General features: G+C 34.2%; 2 protein-coding genes across 3 annotated transcripts; one reads left to right on the top strand and one right to left on the bottom strand.

Annotated features, from left to right (window-relative positions):
* Positions 1 to 408: 408 nt before the first annotated feature.
* RfC4 (replication factor C subunit RfC4) lies at positions 409 to 13,508 on the bottom strand. 2 transcript variants are annotated; one of them, XM_085961122.1, is made up of 4 exons: positions 13,020 to 13,499; positions 4,210 to 4,431; positions 3,513 to 3,749; positions 409 to 2,664 (listed from the first exon to the last, which is right to left on the bottom strand). In XM_085961122.1, exons 1-4 carry the CDS (start codon positions 13,398 to 13,400, stop codon positions 2,437 to 2,439), a joined length of 1,068 nt encoding a protein of 355 aa, XP_085817248.1. In that variant the 5' UTR covers positions 13,401 to 13,499; the 3' UTR covers positions 409 to 2,436. The 2 variants fall into 2 exon arrangements, with proteins under 2 accessions (XP_085817248.1, XP_085817249.1); XM_085961123.1 differs by lacking the exons at positions 409 to 2,664; positions 3,513 to 3,749; positions 4,210 to 4,431 and adding exons at positions 7,684 to 9,939; positions 10,788 to 11,024; positions 11,485 to 11,706 and having other exon boundaries at positions 13,020 to 13,508.
* A 289-nt stretch (positions 13,509 to 13,797) lies between these two features.
* Positions 13,798 to 21,870, top strand: Vps2 (vacuolar protein sorting 2). Its single transcript, XM_085961121.1, has 6 exons — positions 13,798 to 13,884; positions 14,316 to 14,492; positions 16,006 to 16,218; positions 18,678 to 18,775; positions 19,001 to 19,098; positions 19,455 to 21,870. Exons 2-6 carry the CDS (start codon positions 14,325 to 14,327, stop codon positions 19,568 to 19,570), a joined length of 693 nt encoding a protein of 230 aa, XP_085817247.1. The 5' UTR covers positions 13,798 to 13,884; positions 14,316 to 14,324; the 3' UTR covers positions 19,571 to 21,870.
* Positions 21,871 to 24,693: the final 2,823 nt, after the last annotated feature.

Raw genomic sequence — 24,693 nt, 5'->3', positions numbered from 1 at the left:
ATACGGTCTCCAATTTTATTAGATTCAATATGGACATTAACTCAATTTTCGTAGCTGATTTTGGCAAAATTCATGAATTCAAGGATGAAAACCTAACCTAACAAATAATCCAGTATATCGGCTATTTTCAAAATTTGTTTGCTGTTAAGTGTAAACTGACAAGAACCGTGTTTTATTTAGATATGAATTTTATGTCAGTACTATACGACCCAAAGAGGTTGGTACGACCATATATTTCCGATAAACATTTCACGGTGAAGTGTGATACGGCGAACTGCATACTAATACCTAGAAGAAGGAAGACTCACTTGTACGCTGGTAAGATCCTTCATCTGGCATTACTTCAGGTTTGAGAAGTGAGTGACATCATGGGCGGGCAGGATTAGTTATAACATAACACAGAAATTTAGGTTATAATTCCGCGCGGAATCAGGTTTATTTACACTAAAACATTGAAGTCATACCATGAAGGTATACATAGGTTCAGCATGACTAAGATAAAATACATCAAATTGGCGGGTTTACGCATGTCGATTGCTTAAAGGTACGCAACATTTGATTGGTTTGCACTACATTGCCACGTAGCCGCGTTTACACATTATTTATTAAGTTTCACGGGTACTTGTTATTTATTAATTGAGAAGTTTTATTTTTACGACGCGCGAACGAGATGCTAAGATTTGTAATTCCATTGTCCGAGGCCTGACGGCGACAGACCGTTGTTTATCTCGACGCCATAGTCGTGTCAATACTGGCCTCTTATATTATTTTTGAAAAAATGCATCCCTCCTAATAGATGGCGAAACCATGCGGTTGCAGAACAAGGGGAAGGTTTGGCTAAAAAAAATAATGCCGGCGACTTCGACCTTGACTGAGTCCAGGTAGTCGGGGTGCTCTTTTCGAAGATCGCTTACGAAATGTTATTTGTAATATTGTTTATAAGGTAGGGCTTTTCAACTTTCGTCAGGGATATTCTAATGATGTTTTTAAATTTGTGGTTAGATTACTGATTTGGAATGGAGTTCTGATGTGTGATTTGAGGCATACTTTGAGGGGGAGGATATATTTGATGACAATACATACAAGTTTCCGGACACGAACTCATACATTTAACCACTTCCCAGTTATATTTTGGTGAGAGTGTCTAAAAATTGTCATATATGTTTTTAAACATTTTATAAACAATTTATTAAAAATTTTATTCTTACGTTTGTTTTACTTTTTTTCACATTAAATTAACACTTTTTTACAATATTTAAAATTTTATGAAAAATGTCAAATTTTCTTTTAACGTTTTATTATAAATTGTTTACATGTTTTTTTACTTTTTATCACAACAGATATGTAGGTTTATGTTTAAAATTTTACGGAAGTCTTTTTAGTATGGTAAATTTTGAAAAATTCAATACACAACCCTACATCACAATTTCGTCTCATTCCGTATTCGTTTGTCATTTTCATTCATATGTGAGCAGCATACTTTGCACGTCTAGTAGGCCTTTCTTTATTCGCCGTAGATGGTATTGGTTGGTAACTAAAATGAAGCTAATAAATATAAATAATATATACTTAATTTTACGAACTTACTTCTAAAATGTGCTCAAAAATAACAAAAGTAACTAAATTCAAATTACAATAACATGCGACATACCTAACACAAAAATAACTATGAATGAACAATGAAGTCATTGACTAATCAGGCCCGCTCTGCCCGGCAGTAAATAAAGCTTTTATTATGTCATATGGCTCATATATCACTCAAATACCAGTCAAAACAAATAATAAACTGTGTGACAAGTTGAAATACGATCTTCCCGAATGTAGCTTGTGATAAACATTCCTGTCAAGTTGATAAAAAAAACGCCCGAGTCAGACTCGGGCTAGTCAGTGTGCGAAGAAAACGTGTGCCCGAGTCACACTCGGGATAAACAGTCAAGTGGTTAACACTGGATTCCAATTCTAATTACCTACTGAGAAATAATCACAAAAGCTCAAAATTATGTTTATAAAAAAAAAAAGCAGGTCTAGGACACTAATGTCACGTGCACACGATAATCACTTTTGGTACAGGCGGTCTTCAGTCGTGACAATTAGCTGAAGGCAGTGTGTATTCTGTAGTGCATGGTGTTTCGGCCGACATGCTATGTTTGGAGATACTCTGCACGAACAATATGAAAAATCCTATCTGCGACATAGTTATTGTTGTGATTAGTGGTTATGTATGAGTCATGCTTCCTGTTTTTTTAAGGGGAATCTTATTATATAATGATATACAACATGGTGATTAAGAGAAGTCTCACTAGTACATAATATACGAATTACATATGGCGTACCAGCGAAGGTATTAATGAATTAAAATGGACACTAATTACAAAATGGATAATTTTTTATTGGTAAAAAAATACTTTCAGTACATAAAAGAAATTAAGCTTTAATTTAAATAATAGGAGCATTTCCCTTCGCCACGTGGCACAGTCTTGCCAAGAGACCTGACATCTGCAGTAAGGAACCGAGTCCTTCGATGATTCTCATGTGAGTAAATCCAATCTCTTTGATGAAAGCCAGTTTTAAATTCTCGTCTATATTCAAGTTTTTGCAAACCTTGAACACATTTCCAATTATATCTTCCGCTGCATAACCGAGCTTCCATAATTTTGACATTATCTGAAAAACAGAATTAGAAGAAACCTTTAAAGATATATAAATGATTATTATTAATCAAACAACTATTATAGAATCCTTTGTTACAATATTTTCAAACAAAATTTACTGAAGCCCTTCTCAGAAATGGGAATAGTGGAAAATTACATATTATCAAGACCACAATGCATGTCTCAAAATTTTACTATTCACACTAGTATGATACTTCGCCAAAATACAGCAATATATAGACTGCGCTAAACCAGAAGGGCAGTAAAGACAATTTGCAATTTTACAGAAGAGCAATTTGAAACAAAAATAATCTAACCCCATGAATTAATCATTATGGTTTAGCATCCTTGATAAATGTACATTCAAATAATAATCGAAGATTATAGGATATCTCAACCAAGGAATGAATTTGATTTTTTCTCAATGACAGTTCTTACATATTATGTTGGACCTCCACAGCCTACCTCCACCTTTTGCCACTGACGTGAACCAGATAACTTGGAGAGACTGGTGGTTTTCGGTAGTCTCCAAGGAAGGCGAAGCAGAGGAAAGGCGTCGGCGCACTGAAGCGACCGAGTGAAGGAGCATACTGGGGACTGCCTTCACTTTGCTTTGGGAGAAGCAGAAGACCGGGAGGGGTTGAGAGTTTCTAGTCGCACAGAACATAACTGTATGTGGGTGGTCAAGATCCTCAGCCATGAGGGAACGAGCGGGAAGAAAGATTATTTCAAACCCTTTTGTACTGACAAATCGATATACAGAGTCCTAATTGAATTCAGCTCAGCCTCTACTCAGTGATTCCATTAATTAAAACACTCATTGAGGATTTCTAGTCACTGGGTATGTACAATATAATTCACCTTGTATGCTTTATGTATGTCTCCTTTACTGCACAACTCGAGCATATCTTTCACAAGAAGTGGGTGAGGCTCATCACAGACTTTAAAGACGTTTTCTCCGTTGATGTGACCAAAGCCGTTTGCGGTGGACTGCAGATTGTTGAGCGCCTGTCTCATGTCGCCCTGCGAAGTGAACACGACAGCTTCCAGACCATCTTCAGAATGAGATAAATCTTCTTTTTTACATACTTCCATTACCTGTAAGTAAAGCACAAGTAAGATCAAAATAGGAATCACACACTCTAATACACACCAACCATGATCGAGGAAACTTGCTGCTGGGACACTCCCGGCGTAACTATGACAACCACCTCACCACAGTAAAAACATACCTAATGAGTGTGGTGGTGTAACATCACAGATTAAATCAAATACATAGCTTGGACTACACAATAAGTAAATGAGCATAATATGGACGGCCAGTGTAGAAGTATCTTAAGAAACGTTTTACGAAGATCAGTTGCAAGCGGTTGCTCAACCCATTGGAAATTTTTAAAAAAGTCTACGCTTCACAGCTAGAGTAATAGATACAGAGTGCGGTAAAAGAGAGTTTTCACTGAGAAAAAGTAGAATTATTTTTCGCTCTTAAACTGCGAATTATCTTTCAATTGTCAGATATGCAATGAAAATAGTCTGAAAATGGAAAAACTATTGATACCTTAGCCAATATTTGAGCATCCGTCAATTTGGAGTAGCGCAGCATTGCACATCTTGATTGTATGGCCTCAATAATCTTCTCACTGGTGTTGCAAGCGAGGGCGAAACGTGTGGTGTTGCTGTAGATTTCCATGGTCCTCCGCAGGGCTTGCTGCGCCCCTTCCGTCATGCTGTCTGCCTCATCCAATATCACAATCTTATGACGCCCACGAGGCAATGTTACCTAGAGTATCAAGAATGAATTATAGTTAATGTGAGGCAGAGGTTGACACACTCAACTACTGATTGGTGGGCCATTTTAAAAGAGCTTCTTAACCTTTAACGAATACCCAAACGAACGATAACCCAAATTAAGGTAAGAGTTGGTTTCGCAACCCAAGAAAAAAAATTCATCCTAGATCAAAGTAGAGAGCTCTTTCATTAGCTTTCATTTCAAAAACTTGCAAAGGTTTTTTAAATTATTTTTATACATGTATTTTGTAATGTAATGCCCATGATGGCTGAGCGGCTTAAGCGTCAGTTTATAATGTCGTGGGTCTCAGGTTCGAATCCTGGGTCTGGTAAATACACATACCTATTGTTTTTTACTTTGTATTTTGAGTCAGAGTATGGACCTAACAGGTTGAGCAAGTGGCCAACATCCATTTCTCATAAAAACAAAAATCTGTTAATACAAACCTCCACCCTGTGGAGGCCCATATGATCCTATTAGGATTGGATATGGTCAAAAAGAAAAAAAAATGATGATGTATCATTATGCTATTTAGGTATAGTACTTACTCAAACGTACAAAAAAAAATTAGTTCTAAAATGCACAAGATTCAGCCATAGAATTTTGTTTCTCATTAAAAAAATACACAAATTTTGTTTCTAGTACGGGTGGCAAGTTTATTATATAATATCCAAACTTGATATATATGTAATTACAGTAGAATCGCACTAAGCCGGCAGCATATACATCCTGATGGTGCCAGATTACTGGAATGTATGGAAAACTGAATAATAAAAAACACGGAAATGTGTAAAAACATATATGTGCTTCTTCCTTACGCTACAATAATGTGGCTCTTTGCGTCTAGCACAGTGGTTCTCACGTGAAATTTAACTGTGGCCGCACATTTCACTTTTGTTGTGGTTGAAAAAATTAAAGCTAAATTTGATTTACTAAAAAAATGGATCAATTTATTTATAGACAAGTCCATTTAATAAAAGACATTTGAACATTTTAGTACATAGGTATTATGTATTAATTTAAAAATAATACAAATTTACATCTGTCACTGGCTTCGATATTTGTAAGTCATGTGTATTCAACCAATTTTATAAATACATTTTTGAAATATTATTCTGTAAAGCGCTGGTGGGATGAGAACCACTGCCTCCATCTTCTATGAAGTCGACCAGGTTTTCAAATACAAGTTTCTTCGTCATGCATGACTCTTTGATTCTGTGTACATTGCCCAGTCACCTAAGGTAATCCAATTTGATGAACTGCGATATGCTCCTGTATAAAGTTTACAGCCCATTAATGGTTTTGAAACAAAGTTATTTTTGTTAATACTACTTTAACCGAATCATCTACATTGGCAGCTGTTTCGGGCTATGAAGCCATCTTCGAAATGGTTGACTATAACTTAGTACTACTTAATATAGTACAGCGCATCATTGTATCTCCGTACCCAACCTGACTGTGCGTCATTGATGGGTCCAAAGATACCATACAGCCCACTCCACTCAAATTAGTACTCTTCCCATGTTTTTGCTATTTCCTACACATGAAGTTTTGTGTCAAGTTTTACGAGTTGTGCAAAACATGACCAGAGTTACTGAAAATATTATCGCAAGTCACGGGACATGGATCACCCGCCTCTCTCCAGCTCTGAAAGTGCTAATCTAGGAAGATTCTACTGTATTAAAAGAACATTTACATATTATATAATATTGTGTAATATAAATATAAACTTGGCATGCTACTATGCATCAGTTACGTCATGTTTATACAAGTATTTTACATTGCAAATAATATTGTGTATCTTTTATCCATTATGCTATAGTCAATTGAAGGTTCTTTTTATAAATATTTTCAACTAATGTTACCAAGTTTTTAGCTTACTGCATAATATTATTTCCTAGTAAAAGTCAATATTCTTTTTTCATAACTCGATAAATCGCTATAATATGACTTATGCACCAAGGGAATCCAAAAGATCTTTTCGGTTCAAGTGTTACATATATTTTTTAATAATAATATAACCCATTAACTACTACTAAATGAAGCCATACAAGGCCCGCTATTACAAGGATACTGTAAATTTCAATCGTAGTTATTATATTCGATAGTTATTGTTCATACTTCGAATGCAATATGGTAAATTATTTGCAGAAAATGATGATTGTTTCATATTGAAATAATATTAATTAATTTAAACGAAATATGCAATTAAAAATCTTAATTTATTGCAAACAAGTTACCGCATTACATTCGAAGATAAGAAAGATAATGTCGTAAGAATTACTAGTAGTACCATCGTATCTTGCAATTTAGTGCTGCAGCTTGACTATTATACGGCTTTGAAAGCCCTATTATGACATTAAATTTATGCATTCCTATTGTAATTATCCAGCTGACATTATTTAGTTACTTAACTAGTCTATCTATCCCATTGAATCTGTATACACCAAAATTATATTGTTTATTCTGTTTGTTGGTGGGCCATTTATGTTGTACCAAGTTGTTACCAAGAAATCATTGTACGATTTTGAATTATTTAAGACAAAATCATTCCAACATTGTGGATAATGTAGTAAGTATTGTGCTAAGACATAAAACATGTTACAATAATATGCTAATAACACATATTGTATTGTTATATGTAAATGTTGTTTTCATAAAGGTGCTGTTTGTGATAGAAAATGAGTTTTTATTTATTCTTTATTAAACCCTTTCCTAGGTACCTTACTTAATTCGAACCACCCTTATCCTACAGACTCATACAGTTACATGTAAATTATATGTAAAACATTTCACTGTGGCACAGTTCGCCGTGAGCTTTCTTAACGGAAAGAGATACGGTCTCCAATTTTATTAGATTCAATATGGACATTAACTCAATTTTCGTAGCTGATTTTGGCAAAATTCATGAATTCAAGGATGAAAACCTAACCTAACAAATAATCCAGTATATCGGCTATTTTCAAAATTTGTTTGCTGTTAAGTGTAAACTGACAAGAACCGTGTTTTATTTAGATATGAATTTTATGTCAGTACTATACGACCCAAAGAGGTTGGTACGACCATATATTTCCGATAAACATTTCACGGTGAAGTGTGATACGGCGAACTGCATACTAATACCTAGAAGAAGGAAGACTCACTTGTACGCTGGTAAGATCCTTCATCTGGCATTACTTCAGGTTTGAGAAGTGAGTGACATCATGGGCGGGCAGGATTAGTTATAACATAACACAGAAATTTAGGTTATAATTCCGCGCGGAATCAGGTTTATTTACACTAAAACATTGAAGTCATACCATGAAGGTATACATAGGTTCAGCATGACTAAGATAAAATACATCAAATTGGCGGGTTTACGCATGTCGATTGCTTAAAGGTACGCAACATTTGATTGGTTTGCACTACATTGCCACGTAGCCGCGTTTACACATTATTTATTAAGTTTCACGGGTACTTGTTATTTATTAATTGAGAAGTTTTATTTTTACGACGCGCGAACGAGATGCTAAGATTTGTAATTCCATTGTCCGAGGCCTGACGGCGACAGACCGTTGTTTATCTCGACGCCATAGTCGTGTCAATACTGGCCTCTTATATTATTTTTGAAAAAATGCATCCCTCCTAATAGATGGCGAAACCATGCGGTTGCAGAACAAGGGGAAGGTTTGGCTAAAAAAAATAATGCCGGCGACTTCGACCTTGACTGAGTCCAGGTAGTCGGGGTGCTCTTTTCGAAGATCGCTTACGAAATGTTATTTGTAATATTGTTTATAAGGTAGGGCTTTTCAACTTTCGTCAGGGATATTCTAATGATGTTTTTAAATTTGTGGTTAGATTACTGATTTGGAATGGAGTTCTGATGTGTGATTTGAGGCATACTTTGAGGGGGAGGATATATTTGATGACAATACATACAAGTTTCCGGACACGAACTCATACATTTAACCACTTCCCAGTTATATTTTGGTGAGAGTGTCTAAAAATTGTCATATATGTTTTTAAACATTTTATAAACAATTTATTAAAAATTTTATTCTTACGTTTGTTTTACTTTTTTTCACATTAAATTAACACTTTTTTACAATATTTAAAATTTTATGAAAAATGTCAAATTTTCTTTTAACGTTTTATTATAAATTGTTTACATGTTTTTTTACTTTTTATCACAACAGATATGTAGGTTTATGTTTAAAATTTTACGGAAGTCTTTTTAGTATGGTAAATTTTGAAAAATTCAATACACAACCCTACATCACAATTTCGTCTCATTCCGTATTCGTTTGTCATTTTCATTCATATGTGAGCAGCATACTTTGCACGTCTAGTAGGCCTTTCTTTATTCGCCGTAGATGGTATTGGTTGGTAACTAAAATGAAGCTAATAAATATAAATAATATATACTTAATTTTACGAACTTACTTCTAAAATGTGCTCAAAAATAACAAAAGTAACTAAATTCAAATTACAATAACATGCGACATACCTAACACAAAAATAACTATGAATGAACAATGAAGTCATTGACTAATCAGGCCCGCTCTGCCCGGCAGTAAATAAAGCTTTTATTATGTCATATGGCTCATATATCACTCAAATACCAGTCAAAACAAATAATAAACTGTGTGACAAGTTGAAATACGATCTTCCCGAATGTAGCTTGTGATAAACATTCCTGTCAAGTTGATAAAAAAAACGCCCGAGTCAGACTCGGGCTAGTCAGTGTGCGAAGAAAACGTGTGCCCGAGTCACACTCGGGATAAACAGTCAAGTGGTTAACACTGGATTCCAATTCTAATTACCTACTGAGAAATAATCACAAAAGCTCAAAATTATGTTTATAAAAAAAAAAAGCAGGTCTAGGACACTAATGTCACGTGCACACGATAATCACTTTTGGTACAGGCGGTCTTCAGTCGTGACAATTAGCTGAAGGCAGTGTGTATTCTGTAGTGCATGGTGTTTCGGCCGACATGCTATGTTTGGAGATACTCTGCACGAACAATATGAAAAATCCTATCTGCGACATAGTTATTGTTGTGATTAGTGGTTATGTATGAGTCATGCTTCCTGTTTTTTTAAGGGGAATCTTATTATATAATGATATACAACATGGTGATTAAGAGAAGTCTCACTAGTACATAATATACGAATTACATATGGCGTACCAGCGAAGGTATTAATGAATTAAAATGGACACTAATTACAAAATGGATAATTTTTTATTGGTAAAAAAATACTTTCAGTACATAAAAGAAATTAAGCTTTAATTTAAATAATAGGAGCATTTCCCTTCGCCACGTGGCACAGTCTTGCCAAGAGACCTGACATCTGCAGTAAGGAACCGAGTCCTTCGATGATTCTCATGTGAGTAAATCCAATCTCTTTGATGAAAGCCAGTTTTAAATTCTCGTCTATATTCAAGTTTTTGCAAACCTTGAACACATTTCCAATTATATCTTCCGCTGCATAACCGAGCTTCCATAATTTTGACATTATCTGAAAAACAGAATTAGAAGAAACCTTTAAAGATATATAAATGATTATTATTAATCAAACAACTATTATAGAATCCTTTGTTACAATATTTTCAAACAAAATTTACTGAAGCCCTTCTCAGAAATGGGAATAGTGGAAAATTACATATTATCAAGACCACAATGCATGTCTCAAAATTTTACTATTCACACTAGTATGATACTTCGCCAAAATACAGCAATATATAGACTGCGCTAAACCAGAAGGGCAGTAAAGACAATTTGCAATTTTACAGAAGAGCAATTTGAAACAAAAATAATCTAACCCCATGAATTAATCATTATGGTTTAGCATCCTTGATAAATGTACATTCAAATAATAATCGAAGATTATAGGATATCTCAACCAAGGAATGAATTTGATTTTTTCTCAATGACAGTTCTTACATATTATGTTGGACCTCCACAGCCTACCTCCACCTTTTGCCACTGACGTGAACCAGATAACTTGGAGAGACTGGTGGTTTTCGGTAGTCTCCAAGGAAGGCGAAGCAGAGGAAAGGCGTCGGCGCACTGAAGCGACCGAGTGAAGGAGCATACTGGGGACTGCCTTCACTTTGCTTTGGGAGAAGCAGAAGACCGGGAGGGGTTGAGAGTTTCTAGTCGCACAGAACATAACTGTATGTGGGTGGTCAAGATCCTCAGCCATGAGGGAACGAGCGGGAAGAAAGATTATTTCAAACCCTTTTGTACTGACAAATCGATATACAGAGTCCTAATTGAATTCAGCTCAGCCTCTACTCAGTGATTCCATTAATTAAAACACTCATTGAGGATTTCTAGTCACTGGGTATGTACAATATAATTCACCTTGTATGCTTTATGTATGTCTCCTTTACTGCACAACTCGAGCATATCTTTCACAAGAAGTGGGTGAGGCTCATCACAGACTTTAAAGACGTTTTCTCCGTTGATGTGACCAAAGCCGTTTGCGGTGGACTGCAGATTGTTGAGCGCCTGTCTCATGTCGCCCTGCGAAGTGAACACGACAGCTTCCAGACCATCTTCAGAATGAGATAAATCTTCTTTTTTACATACTTCCATTACCTGTAAGTAAAGCACAAGTAAGATCAAAATAGGAATCACACACTCTAATACACACCAACCATGATCGAGGAAACTTGCTGCTGGGACACTCCCGGCGTAACTATGACAACCACCTCACCACAGTAAAAACATACCTAATGAGTGTGGTGGTGTAACATCACAGATTAAATCAAATACATAGCTTGGACTACACAATAAGTAAATGAGCATAATATGGACGGCCAGTGTAGAAGTATCTTAAGAAACGTTTTACGAAGATCAGTTGCAAGCGGTTGCTCAACCCATTGGAAATTTTTAAAAAAGTCTACGCTTCACAGCTAGAGTAATAGATACAGAGTGCGGTAAAAGAGAGTTTTCACTGAGAAAAAGTAGAATTATTTTTCGCTCTTAAACTGCGAATTATCTTTCAATTGTCAGATATGCAATGAAAATAGTCTGAAAATGGAAAAACTATTGATACCTTAGCCAATATTTGAGCATCCGTCAATTTGGAGTAGCGCAGCATTGCACATCTTGATTGTATGGCCTCAATAATCTTCTCACTGGTGTTGCAAGCGAGGGCGAAACGTGTGGTGTTGCTGTAGATTTCCATGGTCCTCCGCAGGGCTTGCTGTGCCCCTTCCGTCATGCTGTCTGCCTCATCCAATATCACAATCTTATGACGCCCACGAGGCAATGTTACCTAGAGTATCAAGAATGAATTATAGTTAATGTGAGGCAGAGGTTGACACACTCAACTACTGATTGGTGGGCCATTTTAAAAGAGCTTCTTAACCTTTAACGAATACCCAAACGAACGATAACCCAAATTAAGGTAAGAGTTGGTTTCGCAACCCAAGAAAAAAAATTCATCCTAGATCAAAGTAGAGAGCTCTTTCATTAGCTTTCATTTCAAAAACTTGCAAAGGTTTTTTAAATTATTTTTATACATGTATTTTGTAATGTAATGCCCATGATGGCTGAGCGGCTTAAGCGTCAGTTTATAATGTCGTGGGTCTCAGGTTCGAATCCTGGGTCTGGTAAATACACATACCTATTGTTTTTTACTTTGTATTTTGAGTCAGAGTATGGACCTAACAGGTTGAGCAAGTGGCCAACATCCATTTCTCATAAAAACAAAAATCTGTTAATACAAACCTCCACCCTGTGGAGGCCCATATGATCCTATTAGGATTGGATATGGTCAAAAAGAAAAAAAAATGATGATGTATCATTATGCTATTTAGGTATAGTACTTACTCAAACGTACAAAAAAAAACTTTTAAATTAATACAGTAAATTAATACTTATTACATATTTTTAATACAGATTTCAAAATAAACATAATATGCTACACCATTTTATAATAAGACAACTAAAAATTATTATTTTACAAATATATTTCATAAAAACTGAGCACGGTGATGGGAGCAAACGCAAAAATGGCCCACTGCAGTATCTTGATCTAGTCGCTAGTGTCTTAACACAACCTACTAAAACCCAGAAACAAATGACAACTTATGGCGCAAAGCCATCGCCCCACCGCTTGCAGTGAGCTTTATGCCATAAGTTTTTCTTTGTATCTGGGTTATAGTAGATTTTATCAGGTTTTAGATGTCAACAGACAAGTCCTAGCGATCGCTGTTGTTTCATCGATTGGTCGAATAGAAACATGTTTATTAGTTTACAGGCCGTTTTTCAAGGTTTCTATTGGTGAAATGAAGTACCTATTGTATCTTTATCACTCTTTTAAACAGAAATTCTTAACCTATTGGTGAGAACCGCTGGTTTAAATGAAAGATGGACCCAGAACTTTGCAAATTCTTGTTTGATGATGATCGAACATACTAACAGTCGCTGTAAGTGGTGACATTTACGAAAATATGAAGAATTAAGAATTGTTGGCAATAGTATAGTAGGTAAATAAGGAAGTCTTCGGCTTACATTGGGATGTAACCTGAGAGGACACTATTGTGGAAGAGGTTAGTTTAAAAATGACTAGTGCTTATTAATTACCTTCTGCTGAGCAAACATCTTGATTTTGTTTCTCACGACGTCTATTCCACGGTCATTTGATGCGTTCAATTCCAATACGGCTTCTTTAAATGCAGTCCCAAGCAAAATCCTCGCCAGACATAAAATAGTCGTAGTTTTGCCCACACCGGGTGGCCCAGCAATTATTATGTTTGGTGCATTGCCATTTTGAGCAAATACCGAAAGCCTACTAATCGTATCTTCATTTCCGACTATATCTTCAAACTTTTGAGGCCTGTATTTTTCAATCCAAGGAAGGTGGGAACTAGATTTTGGAACTGGTTTTCCGGCAGGTTTTTCTAGCTTTGAAGTAGTTTGCGGCTGTTCATCAATTTCCATGATTGAATCATCGTTTTCGATCATATTTTAACAGTTTTAACTCTAGCAAACTCTAGTAAACAACACTTTTAACCAATGTATAATAGTTAACAATGACATACGTCAGAATCGGAATATTCGCGCCACTGGTTTACTCAAATTGTATGTATGGCTACTAGCTACACCTTTTTTAAACGATTCTCCTTTGATGTTTTAGTCTTTTAGTGCTTTCAAAATCGCTTACTTTTCTAAGTTTGCTAAGTTTTTGCAAAAATTTAAAATCTCTTCAATAATTCAAATATTATATAAGATCTCAAATAAATAAAGACTTCAATAAATAATTCCAACCTTGCTCAAATCAATTGATTTTTCTTCAAAGAGGTTGGATGTTGAAAAAGAAGTATTGTTTAGTTTGCTTATAATTTTGTTTGCGGCTAACACTACTTCTGTTTGCGACTTTGCGTATTTTGACAGTCGAAGTTGACTGACATTTCCATAAATATTTTTATTGCCTTCGAAGTATTTAAAGGTTTGTCAATTTAAAAGACTATTAACACTAACAAAACCATATAAATTTATATATATTTTTATCATTCCATTGTCATTATTATTTGGGTTGTTCAAGAAGAAATCTTTTGCATTTTCGCCCAATGCGATGAATCATCATCCTAATTTACAGACCCTGTAATTTCACCCACATTAACATAATATTACAGTATGTTCAATTTCGGATGCATCTAATTTTAAATGCGTGTATTGCATTTATTATAATACTCCATATCGTCATTTTGGTTTAGGGGTTTTGAGACAATAAACCTAACACAACCTACTTACTTATTTTTGGGTTACTGAAGGTTGTTAGGTTTTGGTTTGGTTTTTCGTCTCAAAAAACCTCGATCACAAAAACTATATGAAGTGCTATAAAATTAACTTTAATTTAAAATATACATTTAATTGTAGACTACAAACATGGACTGGTTATTTGGTAAAAAGATGACGCCTGATGAAATGCTTCGTAAAAATCAACGAGCATTGAATAAAGCAATGCGAGATTTGGACAGAGAGAAAATGAAAATGGAACAGCAGGAGAAGAAAGTCATAGCTGATATTAAAAAACTGGCGAAAGAAGGGCAAATGGTAAGTATCTCATAGATTATAACTTCAGTACTCTACCCACAGATTACGTTAAATAAATCTGCAGAATAGATGTTCAATAAGTAGTGAAACAACTGTTTAGTTGCTATCTTCTTCTTGGTCGTTCCCTCGTGGATTTGGATGGTCCTCTGCTTCTCTCAGGTCAGAGTGAAGATTACCCCTGGTAAGCTCCTCTGCTTCGTCTTCCCCAGAGGCTACCCAAAACCACAAGTTTCTAGGTTATAGTTTAGTTATGTGACCGCTTATTTAAAAATACCTATTCTCTGATATAACGAGTAACGCTTATAGTTTGGAACTGTATGTGTCATTTTTAGGGAAAGAATTTCATTTTCCGTAATTCAGGTGGTTACTCCAAAATTTCTTGGCTTTTTTGTAACAACGTAGGTATCATACGAATAATAGATAATAGTCGTTTAAATGAGTAATCTTTTCTAGTATTTCGGTATTTACTTGTGGTGATTCATAATAATTTATATAATGTATTTACTTATGTAAAAAAGTGATAAAATAAAATGAGTAGGCAGATATTTTCAATTTATCCTGTGATGGCTACATAATATTTAACAATGATGGTGAACCTTTTTATGCTCACATGCTAAAATATTCATAATAATGAGTGGCGTGCCAATGGCTAATATTTAGGGTAAATTATAAATTAGGAACCGCGTTATGTGCCTATTAGTAGGATTAATTGATTATTATAAATCTACGGAGTTATTGACATTCAATTGAATTTCAATTATAATTCTTCAGATTATATAACACAATCTCATGATTTTAAATAAATATTGCTCCTCTGACATAAACAGAACAATGATAATGAGATGTGAAATTTTTTGGCAAAATAAATTAAAAAATATTTATATTATTTGATACAAATATGGGCAAAAATTATCGTTTCTTGTCATCGATGTCCGACTGCGCATCCAATTCCACTCTGTTAACAAATGTATATCACTAAACCTGTTCTGTTGGAAAGTCAGTGACTAAACCCGCTCTTGGGATTATTCAAAAGCCTTTATTTGGAATTATGCAGCACATAAATTGGATGTAAGGTTTTATTTTATGTTTTCTTCTACCGAAAGTAACTTAAATTACATTAAAAATCACTGTAAATGCACATTACAGTTTTTCATGATTTACTCGATACTCAAAAAACCTCCAGAGCGACTAAACGACTCAAGTAGAACCTATGACCACCCAAAAATATTTACTGTTAAGAAACCGTTTAAAGCAAATGCTTGTTCATATTATTACAATGACGACCATCCGGCCGATATTGCAAGTGTGATGAGGAATAGTCAATATTCTCTTATAAAAAATCCAAATTGTCTATTTAAATGTCTTGAGACTGATTTTTTAAGTTCAGGTATTCATTCTGCATTTCTTCTTAGCATTATTACGCTATCTTAAAGATATTGGCATGTCTATAGCTCCTGTTGAGCTATTGTCAAGTTTATATTCTCCAGCAAATGATTCTAATTTTTTTTTTCAGGACGCGGTTAAAATTATGGCAAAAGACTTGGTAAGGACGAGGAGGTACGTGCGGAAGTTCATGCTGATGAAAGCGAATATACAAGCTGTCTCGTTGAAAATACAAACACTCAAATCTCAAAATACAATGGCCATGGCGATGAAGGGGGTCACCAAAGCCATGCAGAGTATGAACAAGCAGCTCAATTTACCACAAATACAGAGGATATTACAGGTTTGTTTTTCTCGTACATTATAACAATATGACTGTTTTTGTGCATTTTCATCCGTTTGTATTCTACAAATTTAACGATACTTTTATCAGTAGAGTTTTTCTACATGCTAATTGGTTGTGGGTAGCACAGGGCACAAGTGTTGTGGATAAACATATATTCTCTCCCGTGACTAGACATTATTATTTTTAAATAAAAAAATACATAACAGATACTCCAGTCACTCCAGTCACAGAAACACAGTTTCTGCGCTAGTGAAATCACTGGCAGCAATGTAAGTCTACACCTCAGAGTAATAATATAAAAAGAGTCAGTATCGTTCAGCAAAATGAAGCCCTGTTTCTTGCATATAATGCATAGTAGAACCTCAATTTTATTATTATTAACTTAACTATGAAACGTTATACGATCATGTGGCTTCCCAGTACCAAATTTAAACACAACATGGTTAATCATATTTTCTACTAAATTAACTAAAAATAATTACTACTACCTTTATATTATTTAACACAAAAACAATAAATTCCAGCAACACATGCTCGCAGTTTTTAAATGACTAGTCATTCAAAAATATATTTACCGGCGACGTTTACAAAAAATACTATAACTTAATATACTAATAAATATAATCTTACTCTAACGCATATTGCGGAGATATATGCATGCGGAATGCTTTCTCACTCGCATTTATGGTTCGTTTTTGTTCAGGCCTTGGTCTACACCAGTGGCTTCCAACCTTTTTAGCATTTTTCCAATACAATAAAATCTGTTTCAGCACAATAAACTTAAGATGAAAGCATCTTTCCTTGTTTCATTAAATTTCACAAGAAATGATATGGCAGACCGTGGATTATGTACTACTGGTCTAAAAATCACACTTCTTGAATAGTTTGCATCATTTTGGTATAATTCTAATAATTTTTCATTTTGCCCTTTAGCACACATTATTCTATGTAGCATTGTGCCAATGTGTCACATACAGGGAATGTTACGCCCTAAGGGGAGAAAGGGTTTTAAAAATATGATGATTTTTGACAAAGGGTATGGGGGGGGTTGTAGGAAATCTGACATCACAAAAACCAGCAAAGTATGAAAATACAGTGGAACTCCGATCTACCGTTCTCGCTAGGGATCCCGAGCTATTTTCGATACCTATGAATCCCGGGATTGATAAACATAATCCCGGGATTTCGAGATTGATTTTTATCAATTTTTATGTAACATAAAATAAAAGCGAAAATATAACAGAAAAAATACTTTTAATAAAAAATAACTAATAATATAATATAAATAAACTCGGTTTGAATGAAGTTTGACTTATACCCATGTGTATGTTGCCGATTCATTTTATTTTTTCACATGAATTATTATAAATGAGAAAGATTGGAAAAAACAATGCTTCGCACTTTTAACAAAGTAATTCCACCATGATCTCATACGTTTTACGGCAATTTCATATTTGGCTGACTAATTAGATTTATGAAGCGGAAAGGCCATAAGTAGGTACGCCATGATTATTTGCTTTACTATTTTAAATCTCGCTAATCCATTCGTTAAGTCTTTACTATCACAAACAGCAATCTCGTATTAAATTCACATTATTATTTATATATATATATATATATACCTATATTTAATATTATTTACTCCATTAAACTTTTAGTATTTCCAAGATTGAACGTAGATATACAATATTAACAATAAATGTCTTAAATATTATTAATTATACTATATTTATTTTTGACCGATTTTATCAATGTTATGTGTAAATATAATTTTTTTATATTAACAATGGAAAAAAATGCCAATCCCGGGACCAGTCCCGGGATCCCGGGATTGTCAAATTGTAATCCCGAAATCCCGGGATCAGAATTTTGGCTCGGGATTGGATTCCCTAGTTCTCGCATAAATCGTTTTCCCGCATGGATCGTTCATGGGTCCCTTGAAAATCGTAGAATCGGGGTTTCACTGTATTCCATCAGAACATTATACTAAAATCGATAATTTTCATTGAATAGGGGGGAAAGTTAAAAACTTCGATTTAGACAGGGGGGGTAAAAGATTTTGTGACATGTCGTTAGACGTGCTTGTAATTTGAAATTTTTTAAGAATGCAAAGTAATTATTCTAATAAAAAATGCTGAATGTATTATGCAATAAAAACAATTGTCAGACTGCGATACGCTTAAAAAAAACCGTGTAGGCTTGGATGACTAAATTGCCAACAATGCATGCTAAGGTAACGGCACTGCCGCTTTCCTTACTAAACATCTCGTTGTCTAACTATAATGCAATGAAGGCTGTCAGAGACATTAATTAATTTATAAAAAAATATACCAATATGTCAACCGCACGACAGACAGAATCATACAACACCACTTTTTTTCAGCAGTGTACTTTAACTGACTGCTGAATTTTAAAAGGAGGAATCTTGTATAATAAAATCATTTTAATTTTATTAGGAATTTGAAAAACAATCAGAGATTATGGACATGAAGGAGGAAATGATGAACGACGCTATGGATGATGCAATGGAAGATGATGAAGAGGAAGAAGAAACGTAAGACATACTATTTTATTACAATAATATTATTAAATTGACTCGGATATTAAAAAAAAAACAATTTTTCACTCGGATACACTGCATACGTAGATATTTTAATAAAAACGATACTAGTTTAATACACTCTTATCCAGTATTGTAATTTTTTTTTTAGAAGTATTTTATTTATTTATTTAATGGTAAATGTGTCAAATAGAATTATCATATTATTTCTTCTTCTAGCGATGCTGTTGTCTCCCAGATCTTAGATGAATTGGGCTTACAATTGACCGATCAATTATCTGGACTCCCTCAAGCAACTGGATCTTTGGCAGCTTCAGGTAATTCATACTATATTTCATTTGAAATTTCAATCCATCATGTTAGAAGACACTTCTTTCTTAACTAGAAAACGCTATATCTAGCGGCCTTGCAGGACACCGGGATAAGTAGAAAGGGCAAGAGAAAGTAAGACTATGTTAAAGCATCTATAGCAAGTGGTCAAGTCAGGTCCAGCATCTTCGTAAGGTACCGTGAAAATGCAAGGGTTGGAACAAGCGGCATTTGGTTCTGACAAAGTAAAACTGGGCTTCGAGTTAAATGCTGCTCCAGCCGCTCCCATTCAGATGGCAAGTTTTCTTTGCAAAGTGCCATCCCCATTATTCTGAATTTATATTATGTGCATTTTATAATGCAGGTGTGAAGCAGCCCGCTCAACCGACTGCCGCAGCCGCCGGCGGAGGAGGAGGGGCACCAATCAGTGACGCCGATGCCGATCTGCAAGCTCGCCTCGATAACTTGAGAAGAGAATAATAATATAAATACACAATGTAATATTTATAATGCAAATAATTGTGATCAATATATATTATTATTATGATAGCACATTCGCTTTTTTACCAATGGAAATTACAAGAGAAGTCAGTTGTTTTGAAAGGAACAGATACGAAAAATAGTTAACATTGTATACTGCTTAATATTAATATTTATTAAAATTATGAAGACCAAGATAGACAATATTGTGTGATTATAATGATTTTTCGTAAATTACCACGGACTTATTTTAATAAGAAATAATTGGTAGCCATTCGCGCAACCTATTAAGTCTCTTGCTCCGGATTAAACATACTTGTGAATTTTCTCAGATGCAGAATTTGATCCCAATCAATTTTAATAACATTTACATTATGCACCGTTATATTGTTTATTTTTAAAATCATGATCTTTATGGAATCGTGCTTTATATAAAAAAAATTAACTCGTTGCGTAGTGCTTAGAGTGTTCACATTTAAATGTTTTTCAATGTGTATTTGATCCAGTATGAGGACCCAATGCTTTAAGTGAATGGGTAATAACTATTCCTCATAAAAAAATTGTTGACACAACCTTCACTTTGTTGAGGTCCATATGCATCGTAGGATCAAATATGGTAATTAACCTTTTATTACTTTATTTTAAATATGACCGTGGCTGTATATTGATAAATCATTTAAAAATGTTTCGAATAGACGAAATCTTTGTTAATAAAACTGTATTTGTAATCATGAGTTTTCTGTATCAGTTGTAACGTTCCTTTATCTATTCCCAGGAGGTAATATAGTCAAATCCCGTTAATACAAACACAGCTTATTTGAAATCCGCTAAAATTCATTCAAGTCTATTTATAGAGATTTCCACTAATTTTGGTGAATAATAATCACCACTGATACCATTCTAAATTAAATTGTATCGGCAACAGTTACAAAATTGTGGAAAAAAAACTTTTTCTTTCAAAGTTTTACTGTTTTTTTTTTGCCATACATTTTGTATCACTTAATTCGAATTTCGGTCCCATCGATTTCAAATTAACAGGGTTTTACTTTAACAAGAAAGGAGTTGCGTATATTATTCACGAAATTATACAATATTCAAACTATTGTTTGCTTCCCACTCATGAAATCTTGATATGTCGCGCTTTCAATTACATAGATAATACAAAGTACCTCTTGTGAGAATAGATGATCTAATTACTAAGTTACTCACACGTTAAGCAATGTCTGTTCGCTGAAATTCACTGCCATTATTTTGAAGCCTTATTAATCCTTTTTAAAACAACTGATTCATTCTGGTACTAAGTGTATTTAATGATAATTTTAAACCCCCTTTTTCACATTCTATATAGATGATAATTTTGTATTTAAAGCGAGAGATGTATATTGGAGGCAGCTCGCTATTAATTTATCACTTACTATGGAGTTGTGGTAATGAATTGCCATCTAAATTTATACATATTTATGGGTAGCATAAATGACCTAATTAATTTGGGTATAGTAGCTATAGTGTTTTCAGCCAGCAAAATAATATGCTTTTATCTGCTTGTGTTATTTAAATAGTTCATGTGTAATATGTAGTTTACTTTCTGTAAAATAAATTATTGCTTCGGAATTGTTAATACAATCCAAAATATGATTTAACTCAATAAGACATACAATCATTTCTGTGTTGGGCATTTTGAGATTGAGTGACATTTTTGCCAAATTTAATTAACCACCTTCAATATTTTGTGTTATTATTTCAATTGAATAGTCTATGTTAATGTTACAAGCCATAATCTTATAAAAAAATTAATAAAACCATTTTAAAAGTGATGTTTTCTCTAATCATATCTTCTTGTTTTTCTGACAAAAATATCAAATCTACAGAATATATTCTCATTCGCTTGATTAATTAGAATGCATAATGCTTTTCAAATGTTTTTTTTTTTAGTTATTGAATGCGGATACCACATCAATAAACACAATCGTTGAGTTAGTTTAATTATTAATGTGTAGTTTGCAATGTGTTAAAGTTGGTAAAGGAATATTGATGAGATTTGTCTGTATAGAATGTGTTAAGCCTTAAATATATAATAATGTAGCCAGAACGTCAGCTGTACAACGCAGAATGGTTTCGACTAATTTGCGTTGATAAGGAAATTTATATAAAATATTTTCTGTAATATTATAAGCACCTTTTAAAATTTGTACTCAAAACTTAAAATATTAATGAGAAACCAATGCTATTGGTATATTGTCCGTTTATAAAGATTAATATAATGTTGATATAAACCAATAAACCGGTGCTATAAATATTTATTTTTTGTTAGTTTTACTTATCCTTTCCTTCCCAGCCATAAATATAAATGTCTAATGCGCTGTGTCTTTAAGATGGCGATTGAATAAAAAACAACGATTAATTATGGCAAACCTCCACATCCTGATAGATCTGATGATCTCTCGTACAAAGGTGCCCATTCACTAAATCTGTTGAACCTATGGCGATGACCTATATCAGTGGTGGCGAACCTGATAGCACGCGAGATAATTTTGCATAGCACGCGTTTGAAGAGAAAAATGTATCTATAATAATAATATTATATGACAGATCGCATTGTATAAAAATACCAGGCAAATGCTCTTCAGCAATAAGCATTACGTTTAATGTAAAATATATAATTGCATATGTCGATCCTATTGCATATGTTTTTTGCGTCAACATATCGCACTAATCTCACCAGGCGGCGGGGGATGCCGCGCTGCAAACCTATAATTTTTGATCGATTTACAATGCTTGAGACCACTGTAGCGAGAGAACGTCTCATCTGATCAGACTGATTATGAAGTCAATTTTCAAATTGATTAATACATTAACAAATAATTTCATTTCAACCTATAAAAAATGACTGCATGTGTCGGTGAGTGGTATCTAGAACATCATCATTTTTTAATAGGGTTTTTAAAAACTATTTTTTCACCATGAAAAACTGCTCGGCACGTCAGACAGTCGAAAAATAGTATTTCAGAAATTTTGGCACGCGTACGTAAAAAGGTTCGCCAACCCTGACCTATATCATTTTTTAATAAATGTGAATTTTACTCAGTCAATAAGAACTCTTCTTCCACTGGTGAAATGGGTGTCTTCCTTATTTTTTCCCATTGTTTTATCATTTAAGCATGTACAATCAGTAACCAGTGAAATTACTTCTTTGAAATGCATGACTATCGTTCTGTTGGAAGTTAATGAATATTCCTTAGACCTACCCCGGATTGATGTCACCCCATGTGAAGAGAAACACAAAGGAGGCAGGAAGACTAGGTAAGATTTATTGATATAGAATTTATACGAGTGCATATTCGGATAGTATATATCGTCACTGTTCTGGCAGAAGACACTAATTCGAAAAAATTACATATTGAGTTAGTACCAAGATGTTCATTATTTCAAACTGTACCGTCTGGAAACCTTCTTAATAAATAAACAGTCTTTATTTTAAAGTCATCCTTTTTACGATTACTTAGTTATAAACTCACATGATAGACCATTATTTCAAACATTTTAACAATTTCAAAGTCAAATTACTCAAAACTAGTATTCTCCAGTTAGTGTGTTCTGCCCATTGATATACTACTGGATGAATCATATGCTTCTTAAAATGACGCCCGATTTTCAGTGAGTCGGCCTTTGTTAAAACTTACTGGGTAAGCCCGATCTAGCTTGCATCTTACTCTAACTAATAGTCAGAGCATGACGACTTGCTCCGTCTGCTTTGCGTTGCAGCACCCTTAGGTTCACTATTCCAAGAACGCAAATTTAGTTTTACAGCCAGGGCAATACGGGTGAAATTCGGGAATCCATGTTATCGGTCTTAACGCATTATACCTACAAGGAAATATTATAAGACGATATTCATAATATCTTTTGTGGTACACTTTTAAAATGACACTTGTATGGGAACTGCTCATCTAGTAGTATATCAATGGTTCTGCCAGAACAGAGACGATATAATATAGTTGCGTATTATATTGTCCTTTTTTGAATTTCATGATTCTGTTATGTTGCATAATATCTGATGTTCGATGTGTATCTCATCACACTCCTAATCTGGCATTTCAAATTAGCTACAGGAGATAAATGTTTGGAAAACAAATGCCAATTTTGGCCACAGCATGAGCACTACATACATTAAAATGTAGACTGACATTTATACACCTACGGACCACCGGTGAAAAAAGGAGAAATACTTCGCAGAAATAAAAGCTATTATTTATATACATAGTATTCTGTTAATTAGTTTTTAAATCATATATTATAACAGATAGCCATAATGGACATTATTATAACAGTGTGATAAAGTTGAGAAACTTTTCTATATTTTTCTTTCTCTTGTATGCGGCAATCTTAAAGGGCCAGATTCTTTTTGAACGCATCTTTCTTATTGCTCAGTGTAAAAATGTGTGGAAAATCCCGGGAGAGAATAATATTAAGTTTGTACTGCTTGGAATATACATTTTAAAATTGATAACTATTTGCAGACCATTAGAAAATTTTTGTGATCCAGCGGTTAAGCAACACCGAGCTAGAGTGAAGTGGCCAATGGTGGCAATATTTTATTTTCATTGTGATTATTTAGTCGAGTGCAGTAATACACAAATTATACATGATTTTTCGAAGTGTAGTATTATCGGCTGCTTGTCTACTCATTCTGATGAATTGTCTTTTTATACACCCTGCAAATTGTCGGATAATTAATCTCACATAGTAGTCTGAAGTTCTCTACAAATGAACATGCTCATATAGTGATAGGTATGGGTTTACGTAGGGTGTTGATTTATACTTTTCCACTTATTAAAAACACGGATTCAGGGACATTAATATCTGTACCTCAGAGGCAGACGGATGCAACTCTGTTTTTGGGGAAAATGAGTTTTTTTAAGAATCGTCATGCTAAAGGCTTTATTTATTAGAGGCAGAGAGATGAAAGTCCTAGTTGCTATAATAAAAAAGATAGGCATAATATCATAAAGATGCAAATGCCATACCTACCTTAGAAGCAGAAAGATGCAAATCCAATAATCCACTAAGATAAAATTCTCTCAAACCGTCTGCAATATGTACTAGATGAGAACCTGCCAGGAGAA

The sequence above is a fragment of the Rhyacophila brunnea genome, unplaced genomic scaffold (assembly GCF_057557595.1).
Source record: "Rhyacophila brunnea isolate RB1 unplaced genomic scaffold, BYU_Rbru_1.0 scaffold_12, whole genome shotgun sequence".
Classification (NCBI taxonomy): Eukaryota; Metazoa; Arthropoda; class Insecta; order Trichoptera; family Rhyacophilidae; genus Rhyacophila; species Rhyacophila brunnea.
This window is presented reverse-complemented; position numbering and strand designations above follow the sequence as displayed.